Source organism: Telmatherina bonti, assembly GCF_933228915.1.
Source record: "Telmatherina bonti genome assembly, chromosome: 13".
NCBI lineage: Eukaryota > Metazoa > Chordata > Actinopteri > Atheriniformes > Telmatherinidae > Telmatherina > Telmatherina bonti.
The window spans coordinates 20,354,769-20,371,229 of NC_136611.1; the positions used below are offsets into that span (position 1 = coordinate 20,354,769).

Genomic DNA, 16,461 nt, shown 5'->3' on the forward strand with positions numbered 1-16,461 from the left:
AAATAAAAGGTGACAGTCAGTCTCTAACGCCACTAACCTAAAAGTCAACAATAGCAATGAATTATTTTAAAAATGTCATAATTACCTGAATAACAATAGGTGTCATGTGTCACATTGTCATGTGTTTAGTTTTACATTTAGTAATATGATAAATATGAGGTACTATGAATTGATTTATAAAAAAGGAGAGAAGAAATTAAAATCTCGAATAAAAACTTATTTTAATTTCACCTTCATCTTTTAGCATTTATTGAAATTAAAACCATCTAAAAACTCAGGCTACTTTTATGAGAGATAATCAGTCAAAACACCTGCCACTGATAAACAATAATGCAGCAGAAATGTTCTTCATTTCCTTAAAATATATTAAAATGCATGAATGTAAAAACAAGTGGCTAAAATTATACAGATTATTTGAGTTTATGTACATTGTTACTGTCATCCTTTTCAAACAAATGCATACTTTAGCCACTACAACTCAACTTTAGCTGCAAAGTTAGAGCGTTCTTTCCATTTCTCATTTGTCCTCAGGAACTTTTTCAAAGCAGCTCTCCATTCAGCACATCACACTTTTTTTCCCCCCTGAAGTTCAAGGACATTAGGATGTGTTCAGAATATTAAGCGGCCTTATGGTTGTACCTCAAAAAGGATAATTTGGTGATGGGTTACATCACATTGACTACAACCCATCCATACATCGGCCCCTGTGTGTGCTCAGATTAATAGTGGTCAGAGCTGTGTGAGGAGCTGACTACAGTTTGTGTGTAAAATACCAGAGCTAGCAAAAATGTGAGGGCAACAAAACAAGTAGGTAGGGGGCGGGGGGTGTTTTGAAACTCAAGGGGCCTTTCTCTCCTTAAAGCACAGTGTGATGAGAAAGTTAATAGGTTTTGGAGTGCTGTTAATGTTTACAAGTTTCCCATGCAATATGCATGAACAAAGGTAACAGCATGTGTGGAAATGATCTTGATTGCCATCATTATTTCCCTGTGACAAGCACTAACCTGTCACATAGACATACACTCAAGCATTGGTTTGGTTTGCATTTTTCCCCACTACAATCTGAAATAGATTACTGAAATATTTGGGATAACACACAGATGGTGTCTTTTGTTTGTGAGGCTAATTCAGTGGCATTGGATTTGAGAGTGTAAATGAGATGATTAAAGGACTAAAATGTTAAACTGGAGTGACTATTTTCATTAAAAAAACATTCTTACTTTTTGAATATTAAAGCCATAAACCTATTTTTCAAATTGTATCTTTGCACATTGATGGGCAGTTCAATTCCATCAATTGCACAAGTATTTTTCATTTAACCTCTTCATTACCACTGGATAGTGATAAATTGTGCTGCCGGATCGTGGCCAACCTGGTGGTAATGAAGACTCTAAATTGATTTCATCAGTGCATATGTTGCAGACTATGTTTCTTCTTGTTCTGGCAGACTATGTGGAGGAACTGATTTGTGGGATGGCCATCTTGGACCTGCAGGTTCTCATACTGCCTGTTCTGCATTACTGTTCCTGCCCCACCACGCAGCACAGCGCAAAGATCTGACCACAGCTCCCCTCCCTCTCCCCCCTCCCTCCCTCTCTCCTGGCCCACCATGGGAGGATGCTTCTCCAAACCCAAACCAGGTGAGAAATAAGCATCTTTAACTTGAATTGCGGTGGATTAATTCAACCAGGCAACTTGACTTGGGAAGATAAAACAGAAACACATAATGCAGTGTGACCAGGTCGTACAGTTGAAAGTTTTCCAATATCAAGATGAAACCAAATTTTGTCATAATAAATTAAGTGTCAAAAGCCATGAAAGAAAAAAATAATAATGCAAATTAAAAAAAAGCATGAAAACATTTATGGGAAAAATGTTATCACTGCAATATTCAAAGAAATGATTAAATTTAATTTCCTGTGTCGTGGAAAACATCCTGCTGTGATCCAGTACCAAAAAAAAATCCAAACCATCTGAACCAAAAGACAACAGACCAGTTGCCCTAATGCCTCATCATTCAAGTCTTCTGAAGACTGTTATTAGCTCACCTAAATAAGAAGTGAACACCTTCCAGGAAGCATTACAGTTTGCTTATTGTAATGAGCTTGGCATTGACGCCGTCATTTTCCTGCTTCAGAAAGCCCACTCTCATCTGCACCATTTTGATGATCATGTTCTTTGATTTTTTTCAAGTGCTTTTAATACAATTTAACCTGCTCTGTTATGTGAGAACTTAACTAATTCCAGGTAGATACCTCCACAACCACCTGGATTTATAACAACCTAACAAACCACAGTTTGTGAGACGGGAAAGTTGTGTGTTTGAGATGGTGGTCAGTAATACTGGAGGACCACAAGGGCCTGTAATCTGACCATTTCTGTTCATACTGTACACCTTTCAATTAGGCTCTGAGTCCTGTCATCTGCAGAAATACTCTAATGACTCTGCGGTAGTGGTGATGGGGTGTAACGGTGATGGGCAAGTAACTGAGAACAGAGAGCTGATCTGTCAGTTTGTAAGCTGGTGCAGAAACACACTTCCTCCTGAATATCTACAAAACTAAAGAAATTATTGTTGATTTTAGGAGAAAAAAAAGTAAACCTAACGCCATCTACATCCTACTAGAAGTGGTGGTGCAGGAATACAAGTTCCTCAGAATTCAGCGAGACAACAGACTAAACTGGAAATGCAACACAGAGGTCATCTTCAAGAAGGGACAGACTAGACTGTACTGCTCAAGAAAACTGACATCATTAAATATTGTATACTTCTATGAATCAGCTTTGTAGCCATCTGTGGCAACAGGATCCGCACCTGCAAGAGACTGGATAAAGTATTTAAGAAGGCCGATTCTGTGCTGGGGACAACTCTGGCGCAGCTGAAGTTGATTGTCCAGGAACGCACAAGCTGCTGAAATTAATGGACAATTCTTCACATCCTCTGAACCAGTGTTTTTCAACGTTTTTTCAGCTAAGGTACACTTTTTTCACTGAAAAAATCCCGAGGCACAGCACAAACCAACAATGTTTTTATATTTAAAAAAAAAAAAAGCCTATATTTATAATATAAAGTCCAACTTGTGAAAGTGTCTTTAATAGAAATCAGATAAACATAAGAAAAGGAATTTTATGATCTTTCACCTGGGCCTGTTTGGGTGAACACAGAGCTAATTTTTACCAATTAGGTGAAATTGGATAATTTCTCATGGCACACCTGATGATCTCTTACGGCAGTGGTAGTGGTAGTGTGCCACGGCACAGTGGTTAAAAAACACTGCTCTAAACAACATAGTGAAGAAACAGAGTGTGTTCAGTGTGAGGTGAGTGTGAAAACAGGAAGGTACCAGAGCTCATTCCTGCCAGCAGCCTGCAGCATCCGAAACAAGGCACTTTCTTTTTCTCATTAAGTCTGATGGTTTTTAATTAAAAAAGAAAAAGGCCTTTTACAAAATACATTTCCCTGTAGTGATTAATAAAGTATGTCTATTGAACTGAATTGAATTGAACTGAATTTACCCTGCCTTTCACCCAAAGACTGCTGGGATAGGCTCCAGCTTCCCCATGACCCTTCATTGCACTAAGCGGTTAGGATAATGAATGAATGAATGAATGAATGAATGAATGAATTGACTGAACTGAACTAAACTAAACTAAACTGAACTGAACTGAACTGAACTGAACTGAATTTTGTGGCTTTTCATACTGAAATCCACTGCAATTTATAATTTTTTTTAAGAATGCTGCAGTTGATGTAGCTGTGTCGAAGAAATTTTTTTAGTTATAATGCTTAAACATATATTAACAGTATTATATGTAAAATGTTTTTTAGCTTTGAAATATTTTCATGGTCAGTTTAAATATTTTTTACAGCAGCTGCCTCCAGATCTTGCTTCAAACATTCTTCTAGCCTCCTGTGTTTATAATGCTGTGTCTTATGTGGGAGGAATGTAAATGCTCTCAGTGCTCTCTTCTCTCCAAAGGATTATATATTACATGCTGAAACACACACACACACACACACACACACACACACACACACACACAAGGCAGTGGTTGCTCTTAGTAGGAAAGTCACTGATTCAGTCCTCTTCTATGTCGAAGTGTGTTTTGACATGATAAACCCTGCATTGCTTCCCTGCATGTCCTTTATTTGGCATAAGTTACTCATAATAAATGCTTCAAAGAATAACTCCCCATTTATATTGATCCTGTTTATGCTGGAGTTATCAATTGATTAGACAGCCTGCAGTCCAAGACCAAGTTATCATTATATTGTCATTACAGCTCATGAAGCTGCTCATGGAAGTGATCTGTAAGTCCTCCAAAAGACTTGATGAGTAAAAATTTTACTGTCAAATAGTGATCAGGTAACGCTTCTGAACAACTTGTCAGTCAGGGTGTGTTTGCCCTGCGCTGGCAAACATACATTTCAAATGATTGATAGAAAATAATTGTGTGGCGAAACAAAAGGAAGAACAATTTTTCATTTGTTCAGCTTAAACAAGAGACAACAAAGAAGAGCAGTTCTTTGCTTTTAATACACATGCAAGTGGTATTTAACCCCATTTAATATTTTAACAACATATTGTGATTGGAAGTTTGGCAAGACCCAAAACAATCGGCTTGGACAACCATTAAAATATTGATTAAATCCTCAAGTCTTAACCATATTAAGTCTATGATTGGAAATTTGAAAAGATCATGTTAGCACATTAAGCCAGCCATTAAAATACATTTTTTATTATCTGAAGCTTGAACTGAGATATAATGTGGTAATGATGATAGCTATACTTTAGATATACAATGCGCACTGCATGACTGTGTCTTTATTGGAGTGTAAGTGAGAGGAAATTGGCACCATGACAGAATTTCAGCAAAAAGGGGCTTTAAGACGCCACACACTTCATTTGCATAAAAATGCAGAAAAAAAGAACCATAAGGAGGTGAAATGATAATATAAGCGTCAAAACACCCAGTGCTTATGATTGATAAAATGCTGTCTAAATCTTTTTAACACTTTAAAAGCACGACTGAAAAGTTTTTTTTTTTCATACTTAACAAGATAAATAATTTGTACTCATGACATGACCCATCTGAAAGTTAACATCTCATTAAGACCATGGCATCAGAGCAGCATTGGGGGATTCTCTATAGCCGTTGGAAAGCTTTCTCTTTCCTTTCTTCTGCAGTTGCACTCACTATTATGATTTTCCATTATTTTAATTAAGACTTGCACAGCAGGAGAAAATTCCAGCCAGATTACTGTGTAAGAACCGGATGATCAGCACATTTTTCCAGCCGAACAGATAAAGCTTGCAGCAGTGAAAAGGGAGTTACACAACCATTTCTTAATGTTCACAAATAAAGAGCCAACAGCAGCACATCATGTGCTATCAAGGAAAATTTTATATTTTAAAGAAGTAAATTAACAATACACTCTTGAAATCAATTGCTGCTTTCCTAGACATGGAAGAATGCTTTCTTTGTACTTGTATCACTCTTTCCTAACATTTTGGTCAAACTTGGCAGCATATATATATATATATATATATATATATATATATATATATATATATATATATATATATATATATATATATAGATAGATAGATAGATAGATAGATAGATAGATAGATAATGAAAAGAAAAAGAAAGAGAAATGGTACAGAAAATAGCGGAAATGATTGCCTCTGTACTTTTAACTGTAATTCCTGTTTTTATTTGCTTCAGGTAAGGTTAAATCAGACTCAGTTTAAGAAAAGGTTTTGAACATTTCTCTAAATGGAAAGACATTTCTCTTCCAGAACACCAGTGAAAGACAGAGATCATGCACTGAGTAAAAATAAAAGAACAAGAAGCACTTTGAGAGCGTTGACCTCCACCAAGCCAAACAGTCACTCACCATAGAAAAACACTTCAAAGCCTAATAGTCCACCCAGTCACCAGCCTCTTGCTGATACGCTTATGTATATTTGAAGCGAATACCATTATCAATTTTCATGATCTTAATAGATGGCATGTCTTATTTAGACCCCGGAAACAAACCTTTTGACAACAATATGAAGCTAATGAAGTTATATAAGAAATTTGCATTATCTCTAATGGGAGCAACCTGTGTTAGCTATTTGTATATTTAAATCTATGATGATATAATATTGTTTTTTTTTGTTTTTTTTTTAAACCTCTGAATCTGGACATTTTGAGTTAGAAGCTGTTCTGGCAAAATTATCTTGTCCCTATATTAATTCCTGAAGCCAATTTACCGTGGACAGCTTTATATGCCAAGACATCATAAACATATTTCATAAACAGATTAACAAGCTTTATTTTTAAAAACTCAACACATTAGCTGACTGCTAGCAGAAGCTGTGAAGTATAAATAATTACACTAGAGGTGTTTAGGTAGAAACGATTAAATAGATTCTGAGAAAGACATATCTGTGTTGTGCAGTTGAAGTTAAAGTGGAACTCTCCCTCCTGGACAAAGAAAAAGAGGTGGATGGCCTGTCTCCTAATGGTAAAGCGAGTCCCTTTGCCGACTGCAGACCTAACGGGGCCCTAGGTCACGGCTCCGATGATGACTCCACTCCACTCCCGTTCAACCACAAGCCACGAGACTACGTGGAGGCATCTGTGTGTCACGTTAAAGACCTGGAAAATGGACAGTAAGAAAATTTTTAAAAAGTGCTGTTATTTATTATCCTGCACATGTAGCCACACATAGAAATCAATAAGCCGTGTGCTTTTGATGTTTAAAATTTATTCATGTCTACTTTATGAAATAGGAAATGCTAGGATATACATTTGCTCCTTGGAGTTAGATGGAAAAATACAAATATGAGCTCACAAGTGAGGAGAGTATGCATACATTAATTTGAATGTGTTTGTTCAGCAGCAAACACAAACTGTAAAACAGAGGTTCAGCCAATTACTACTCTATATGGGATAAGGCAGGTAGATTTGAAATACAATAACATTGCAAGCTTTGGAAAATCGTTACCGAAGTCTCTACATAACCGTTAAAACACCATGCAGCACTACAAAAAACATAAGCGATTCTGTCATAACATCAGCATGTCCAAACAGAAACATCTTGTTTGTAAACACATTTTGTAGTTAAATTCATTCAAATCTTTAAAATACAAATATTTAATCTGTACAAAAAACCCAATGCAAATCCAAAGATGTCTTTGAGATGCAGAAAAGAGAAAACTACAACAAAAAAACTGTTTCAACAGTCACCCAAGTTTTGCAAACTTGCTTATTTCCGAAATAGGCAGTTGTTTTTCAAAAACAATTAAATTCCAGTTTTTAAATAAACTGCTTCCCCGGCAGAATTGCAGAAAGTTTTCCTTTGTTTTTGTGCCTTTAGTATAAAATAACCATGAGCATACACACATTTTTTGGGTGGTGTGTTTGACAGGATGCGAGAGGTTGACTTGGGGAGTGGCAGAGCTTTGTTAATCAAAGACCACGGGGAATTCTCTGCCATGGCACACAAATGTCCTCACTATGGTGCACCCCTGGTCAAAGGTAAATATTTTCTTTTCTGATTAAGATTCTTATAAAAAAAAAAATACAAAAGCAAACTTACTTTCTGTTATTCAAGGTGTGCTCTCAAAAGGACATATACGCTGTCCTTGGCATGGAGCTTGTTTCAACATAGCAACAGGAGACATTGAGGACTTCCCTGGTCTGGACAGTCTGCCAACCTTTCAGGTGACCTTCCATGCCTTCCGTGGTGTCTTGTAACACATTTCCTGCCTTATCATGCTTTTAAGCAGTATAAAAAAGTGTACACATGGATCGTGCCTGTTTGCTCTAGGTCAGAGTTGAAAAGGACAAGGTGATCATTCGTGCAAACAAGCAGGTAACAACAAAAAGAAGCAATGGAATTTTTACACAGAAGTAAGTGGAGCTCCTGATGCACTAATGATCTTTCTTTTAACATTTTCAGGCTCTTCAGTCACAGAAAAGATCAAAACCAATGGCCCGATGTTCAGCTGTCATTAACTCCAGCTCAGGCTTCAGCCATGTTCTCATCATTGGCTCAGGTTGGTGTGCTACGTTTTTTAACACTACATTGATGGCTTGTTGGCAACACTTTACAATAATGGTACAAATCAAATACTTAAGTAATGTGTAACTCATGATGAACTAATGCATTTATTAATAAAGACTTTATCGTGAATTCATGTTGCTCATCATGAACTAATGCTGCTTTCAATCTTGATTCATGTGATTACTTGACCTCTAATTGATCATCAATTATATGGCGACATATTTGCTCATTTAGATGCATATCATCTAATTCCCTGCCATTGATTTGTTTTTTAATTTTTATTTTATGCAAGACACACTAAAAGAAGTTCACTTGGGTGAACATGGATATGTAAAAGTGTTTTGAGTGACTATTAAAAAAGATTTCTTGTAGGTTTATTATTTGTTTTGTTGTGTTTAAAGGAGTTATGTATTTTATATAAAACATTTCATATATATCAGTGTATATCTCTGTTAAATGTACTGCATTAATGCAGCATTTTTAAGTCACTCTAAACGCTTTTTAGTACCTATCCATGTTTACCCAAGTGGACTTGGGTAAAAACAAAACAAAACAGGATCAGGTAAATAGATCATATATTTGTATCTAAACTGGAAAATTTGTTGGCATATTGATGGATTAACAGTGAATTTATGTATTTATTTGATGATGAATCACATGGATCAACATTGAAATCAACATTCGTTGATGATGAGCAACATAATTTCATGATAAAGTCTTCATTAATAAATGCATTAGTTCATCATGAGTTACGCATTACTTAAGTACATGACTTGTAGCATTATTGTAAAGTGTTACCGGCTTGTTTAACGTCTTAGCTGACCATTAAAATCAAGCATGTTTCTTTAAGGTTCTCATTTTCAAAGACATCTCAGTAGGTAAAGTAGTGAATGTTTTGGCAGGTCCAGCAGGTCTGGTGTGTGCAGAGACTCTGAGGCAAGAGGGCTTTACTGACCGCATTGTTATGTGCACAGTGGACAGGCATCCTCCATATGACAGGCCTAAACTGAGTAAGGTTTGTAAACAGACCTGTCCACAAACACTAAAACATTAGTTGCTTTGCCAAGAAAGTTATGTAACCAACTCTCGTAATGCTGTTGGGGTCAGTGGTGTTAAAACATGAGCTTCATGGGGAACAGCTAACTCACTTTGCAGCAAACAAACTGAAGGAAATGCAGATGTAAATAACTGGGAGTGAAAAAAGATAAATAGTAGGGTTATCATTAACTTGTTTTGGGTTGTGATCTTAGAATAATATTTTTTAGTCTGGTTCAGACTAAATTTCTGAGAGGATTTTTTTTTATTTTGGTCGAAGTACTCGTGTTTATTCTCAGTTGCTTACCTTTAGTCCTTAGACAGCACAGCAGAGCAGCTGAGATTGCGCTCCACAGATTTCCTGCAGGACCATGACATAGAACTGTTCACAGAGAAAGAGGTGAGACATGGAGACCTCTGAAAGAAATTGCATAACGATCCAACATTTATGACTCAGAAAGTTCGCAATATTTGTTTCAGGTTGTGGCAATAGATGTGAAGACTCGATCAGTGACCTTTGAAGATGGCTTGAGGATGGAGTACAGGAAGCTCTTTATTGCTACAGGAAGCAAGTAACAAAAATCATTAATTCCTTCTTGATCCACATGACGCTGAGTTTTTAAATACTTAACATGACATATGAATGCTTCTATTTCACTGCTTGAAAGACCAAAGCCAATGAACTATAAGGGTAAAGACGTCAGGAATGTGTTCCACCTTCGGACACCTGAAGATGCTAACAGCATAGCAAGACTTGCTAACAACAAGAATGCAGTGATTGTGGGATCATCATTTGTTGGTAAGACAAAAGCACTGGGCTAAATAATGTCCTCATTTGTTTAAAGTCACTCACCAGTTAGTGAATATTATTATCAGAAAATATTAGAAACATCTATCAAGAAATGTCACCAAAGAATTCTCCAGAAAATATATTAAGTGCAAGTGTGTAATAAGTGCAAAAAAAAAAAAGAAAAAGAAATAAAAACATGTAAATAGATTTAAAACTACAACTACTTTAATTTACTGCATTATAAAGATGATATATCAGATATGCAAGGAAAAAGTTTTTTTAAAATGTTGTGGAACATTTCTCTTATTAGGTAAAATTAAACAAATGAATAGCATGAAAAAAAAAAAAAAAAAATAAAAAAAAAAAAAAAAAAAAAAATATATATATATATATATATATATATATATATATATATATATATATATATATATATATATATATACACATATATATTTATACACACAGAGTGTACAGATGGTTCATGCCTATTTACATGCATGTATGCATGTATGTATATTTGCCATTTGCCGTTCATTCTGCACATATTGCAAAGGCAAAGTTTAAACTACTTAATTTTAGTGAAGGCAATCTGAAAACATTGTGAAACCAAAAACCCAAAATGATATTGAACAGATAAGATCCTAAATCGATCATGAGAACCATTCATAACATGGTGCTGTGATGCAACACTTTGATAATCATGCCCATATCACCACTTGTTTTTTATCTGCTCAAAAAGTTAAACATAAAAAAAAAGAAGCAATGAGGCAAAAATAATTCTGATAATTTAATATCAACATTTTACCTGCATACCATTTTTAACATGCATGCACAATGAAACAGGATGAACAGTTTTTACTCTTTTTATTTACTCCACTTACCCATTCCTCTGACTATCTCCATTTTATATCACTCTGTTTTAATTGTTATGTAATTACTGTGTTGACAGGCATGGAGGTGGCTGCAGCTCTGACTGACAAGGCTCACTCAGTCTCTGTCATTGGGATTGAGGCCGTCCCCTTTAAAAAAGCTCTTGGGGAAAAAGTAGGGAAAGCCATAATGAAGGTAAAAGGTACACTCCAGGGAAATCATGCATTTCTTTTTTAGAACAACAAAGCACCCCCAGAAAAACAATGTCAGCATTCTTATTGAGAGGAAGCTATTAGTTAAAATGCAAATCACATTTTTATTTCTGATCAATACTGCAGCACAGAGGAGAGGAGAGTTCTTATCATTAACAGTAATTGTTCATTGAGGCACAAGGAAATTTTAATGTGCATTCTGTAACTATGATATGCTCATTGTTTCAGCTGTTTGAGGCAAACAGGGTGAAGTTTTACATGTTGAACGAGGTGTCGGAGATGATTGGTCATCATGGACAGGTATTCAGAAAGTGAGAGAAACAGCATGACATGATGTTTGGATGCATTATTCTCTCTGCTTTAATGTTTGTATGATAAAATTACACAAATAAATACCATAAATTACCTGGGTAAATATGTGTAAAAGTCATAATACATGTCAACCAAAGAATGATGGTTTTTGCTACATGAAATGATTTTTAATTATCTATGGATTCTCTTTCACATTGATGAAGTCAGCATCAGAAATGTATAAAGTAATTTCAACATAATTAAAATTGCCAACAGAGAAAATGCTCAGATATTTAAATACATACATCCGTTCATTTTTCTATACCTGCGGTATTAAGGGGTGTGGAGTGTGCGCTGATAGTACTAAACACCATGGCGAAGCTCTACATAAATACACCAAAACAATAAAAAATATAGGTTTAAACTTTGTAGCCATCTTATGGATTTATGCTGCCATGTTCATATAGAACAATATAAATAACAAAACCTTCAATAAAACAAGCTTCAAGAAAGAGTGAGTGGTTGGAGGAGGTGACTTTTTACTGTTATGCAAGTTCAATGACCTGGAACATTTTACTGAAATATTCTGATAAGAAAAACTGGTTCATTTGCATTTATATTGGAAAACATTCAGAGTAATTAACATTCAGAGGTGGAAAAATGGTCCAGTGCCACACATGAAATGACCAACGCTGTTTTAACCTTTAAAATAGTATTTTTTCTGTATATTGGGAAACCCAATTCTTAAAAAAAACTCACTGAAAAATATAAATTCTGGACCTTAATAAATACTTTAGATGTAGTTTGAGAAGTCTTAATCAGTGTATACACCAGTAAATGAACATTATTTGTATCCTCTTACACAGCTAAAAGAGGTTGTACTAAAGAGTGGGAAAGTCCTGCGAGCAGATGTGTGTGTCATCGGAGCAGGTGATGTGGAGCAGAAAGCAAAATAAACTTTCACACCTTTTCACCAGTTCTGTATTAACCTGTTTGCATGTCTCCTTCTGCAGGAAGTATTCCTGCAACAGGTTTTTTGAAACAAAGTGGCATTCATCTGGACTCCAAGGGCTTTATCACCGTGAATAAGGTCTTCATAAATCCAGAAATCTGCATCAAAGTGCTTTTGTTCCATTTTGTGGTTTTGTTATTAACTTTTTGCTCTCTGAACCCCCCCCCCCCAGATGATGCAGACAAATGTTGAAGGAACATTTGCTGGCGGTGATGTAGTGATGTTTCCTTTCCCACCGCGCAACAACAAGAAGGTGAACATTCCTCATTGGCAGATGGCTCATGTGCACGGTGAGTGTGAGGCAGCTTCTCCCAGACTACATGTAAATGGCTGTTTGTTCAACTTGATGGGTATGCTTGAGGACAAACACAAGATAATTTCTTGTTTTCATCATCGCTGGCAGGCAGGGTGGCAGCTCTCAGCATGATGGGCAGAGCCACTGAGATTAAAACTGTGCCTTACTTCTGGTCGGCCATGTTTGGGAAGACCATTCGCTATGCAGGTAAGAAGGCCTGTGTTGCCTGCATCCTGAGATTTTAGTGAATTTGCATTATGAGGAAGGTATGGGGGGAGGGAGGGACCAGAGGCTGAAAAGGACACTGTGAAGAGTTGTTACAACACTGCCATCCAGCAGAGGAAAGTTAAAAGACTAAAATCCTACTTGATTTCTTTTTGTGGAGGTTATGGAGATGGATTTGATGATGTCATCATCCAAGGAGATCTGGATGAACTGCGATTTGTAGCATTTTATACCAGGTAACATTTATTTACTTTGGATATTTGATGTCAGGATGTGTGAGTGTACTTGTGTGTGTTTGACAGTCAATTTCAGTCCTTATTTGTGTTTGGGTAATTTTTATGACGGTTCTTGCTGGTGGTTTCTTCTTCTCGTCCACTTCTAGAAGTGAGGAAGTGGTTGCTGTCGCCAGCATGAACTACGATCCCATTGTATCTCGAGTGGCAGAGGTTTTAGGATCTGGAAAGACTATTAAGAAGCGAGATGTGGAGTAAGTCCTTTTGAGATTTAAATGTTGTCATGGTTAAAATAGCAGTTATTGCCATTAAAAGCAAGTTAAACTTTATCATTCAGAAAACAGTATTAAAAGTATGAACAACTCCAACAATATTGGAAATCTGTGTGAATTTTACATAAAAAACAAATGCAATAATTTACAAATCTCATTAACATGAAAGATGTTAAAACTGAGACATTTTCTAGGAAAATGTTTGATCATTTTGAATTTGATGGCAGCAACACATCTAAAAAAAAAAAAAGTGGGAACCATGGCAACAACAGGCTCAAAAAGTAACTGACATAAAAAAAACTGTAACAGCATTTGACAACTAAGAGGGTTAAGTGGTACAGGGCAGTCATATGACTGGGTATAAAACAAGCACAGAGGCACAGCCTCATAGACATAAGGATGGGTAGATATTCATGAATTGACAGTGTACAATATAGTCAAACAATACAGAAAATCAAGAGGAATCTCTGTGCACATGTGGTAAAGCCTAAGTTAAAAACTGGATGCTTTAAGATCTCCAGGTTCTGCAAGGAGAAGAGGGAACAGCAAACAGTAAAAAATCCAAATCTCTGATGGAGTTGGGTTGCATTAGTGTAGGCAGTTCGTCCATCTATAAAAGCATCATTGATGTTGTAACATTGATGCAACATTTTCTCCCACTCAGATAACATCTCTTTCAGGTTAGGTCTTGCATAATTCAGCAAGACAATACTAAACAATATACTGCATCCATCACAACAGCATGGCTTCATTTAAGGAGAATCCAGGTCCTCCAACAGAAAAAAATTGGAGCGTCATGAAACAAAAAGAGACACATGACTGCTGAGGAGCTAGAGTCCTGCATCACACAGGAACAGGACAACATTCGCTTTTGAATCACCAGACACTGGTCTCCTCACTTCCCAGATGTTTACAGGTAGCTAAAAGAAGAGAGGATGAAACACAGTGTAAACATGACCCTATTCTAACATTTTTTATTAAGATTTGTTGCTGCCATCAAATTTTAAATGACCTTTTTTCCATAAAATTGTAGAATGTCTTAGTTTTAGCATTTGATACCAAATGTTCTATTTGAAATAAAATGTGGGGTTATGACATTTGCAAATCACTGCATTCTATTTTTATTTACATTTTACAGTGTCCCAACTTTATTGTAATTGAGGTTGTACACAAGCAATAACACAATGTTCTTTTACCTGACTGATGAACAATTTGATTGCTTTTGATGTAAATCTGCTGACTGGGAAAAAAGAGCAGTGATATCTATTAACAAAAACCTTATTTTGAAGCTAAAAAGTAAAAATGTATTTGGGTTTTAATTTTAAAATAAAAATCACTAACTCAAAGATACATAAAGAATAAAAATCATGTAGAAAAAGAATATGATGAAATTAATATAAAATATTTAAGAAATTGCATTCAAAATAGTTTTAATAGACTAATAGTAATTTGAAATCATAAAGAAGTAACAAAAATAGTCAAAGTTGTGAACACGTTTTACCCACGAGCATTTCTTTAAAGTACCCCATTACACATTATACATAGAAATCAACCACAAAGACTTAAACAATTCACAATTATTTTTAAAAGATTTTCAAATGTACTGAATTTAAATGTTCAGAAAAAGCATTTGCAAAAAGTTCAGCCACTAATTCTCTTCCCAAGCTTTGAGCTGCATAACTTCAACAAAAAAAACTGGATGTTTTTTTCAACAAAACAAAAACACCCAGTGTCTCCATTTTTAATTATTTAGTGACATTCATGAATTTAGTAGTCCATTGCAATCCATCAGTTTTTATCTGGGGTTATTTATTTCGCTCTTTAACTGCAGTGATAAAGTGCTTTAATATGTCAACAAACAGATTGATACTACGTACACTTCTGTTGTAAGGAAATTCAGTGTTTAACTTATTTCTTATCTAAATATTTTTTCAGCAATCTGCTGCGCACCAGTACTGTTAGGAGCAGTTATACACTAATTCTTTCTATAACTGCAACAAGTTTTATAGTATTTACAGTAGTTATTGACTATGTTCACATCGTCACAGGAAGCCAGCAGTGTTCTTACAATAATTTTGCTGCACAGTTGATGGATTAATGTTTTTGTGCTTGTTTTTCTACTTAGTCTCTGTTTTTGTTAACACACAAATGCAGTTTTCCTCATGTCTCTTGTTTTTTTTGCTTCCACTAATGCACACACACAAAAACTGAAGGATGTTAGCACGGCTTGGCAAGTATGGACAACCACAAGCTTTTTCCTATTTTCAGATATAATGATCATTATAGGAAGCTGCAACTGATGCATCGAGTCTTGACGTGGTTACTCATATCCAAAAACATCTGATTACTGAATTTTTGTTGCAGGACTGGGGACATTTCTTGGCTGATTGACAAAGGCTCTCACTGATGTCACATCCGAAGTTTCCAAAGGACGGACCCAAAGTCCTCATAACGTCTCACTATGGACACTTACGGTGCTGAGAAACTGAGCAGCTATTTTACTTCACTCACACACACAGAAACACACACTGGGCACATGACATTGCTTGTTCGAGACACCTACCTGAGGACATGTTTTGCTCCTAAGAGACACTTGTGATGTGACACGCGTCTCACACACAGCCTGAACTTGCTGTGGTGGAAGGTATTTTACTGACAGTGTTTCACAACAAAGCAATACTGGATTCAGCTGCTGTGCTGCTGCAAGATGCATCTACCTGTACACTTGTTTATAAGAAGCCAGGGAAGGGCATTGGGTTTTTATTTTCTTTTTTTCCCCCCATTTTGTACAAATGACACTGTATATAGTAATAATCCTAAATGCACTGGAACAAAAGAAGTGCAAAGAACTTTAACTGAATAACAGACTTGGCTGTGTGCTTGCATGCAGACCTTGGATCTGCATCGTAAAACATGACAATGGCATAACAGGAATTACAATGAAGCCCCAAACCAGAGAATTTTTTTACCATAGATGCAACAAAAAAGCAATACTAACAGAAAAATCTCACTTATTCAGAAATCTGTCAGCTCCAGATGACTCCCTGACTCATACATACACATTAATATGCATAATGAAGCTTTAATTAATAAGCTATTTTTAGAACTACATCATACTTCTTTGCATTGATGCCTTGGTAGTACAGAGCAGAAAAAAAAAGTAA

General features: G+C 35.9%; 1 protein-coding gene across 1 annotated transcript; it reads left to right on the forward strand.

Moving 5' to 3' along the window:
• Positions 1-1,609: 1,609 nt before the first annotated feature.
• Positions 1,610-13,283, forward strand: aifm3 (AIF family member 3; the record flags this gene model as incomplete). Its single annotated transcript, XM_079251116.1, has 18 exons — positions 1,610-1,640; positions 6,452-6,665; positions 7,424-7,533; positions 7,610-7,719; positions 7,826-7,870; positions 7,958-8,054; positions 8,965-9,077; positions 9,411-9,497; positions 9,578-9,669; positions 9,766-9,896; positions 10,837-10,952; positions 11,198-11,269; positions 12,127-12,190; positions 12,274-12,350; positions 12,445-12,566; positions 12,680-12,774; positions 12,953-13,028; positions 13,175-13,283. 18 exons carry the CDS (start codon positions 1,610-1,612, stop codon positions 13,281-13,283), a joined length of 1,761 nt encoding a protein of 586 aa, XP_079107242.1.
• Between the last annotated feature and the right edge of the window lie 3,178 nt (positions 13,284-16,461).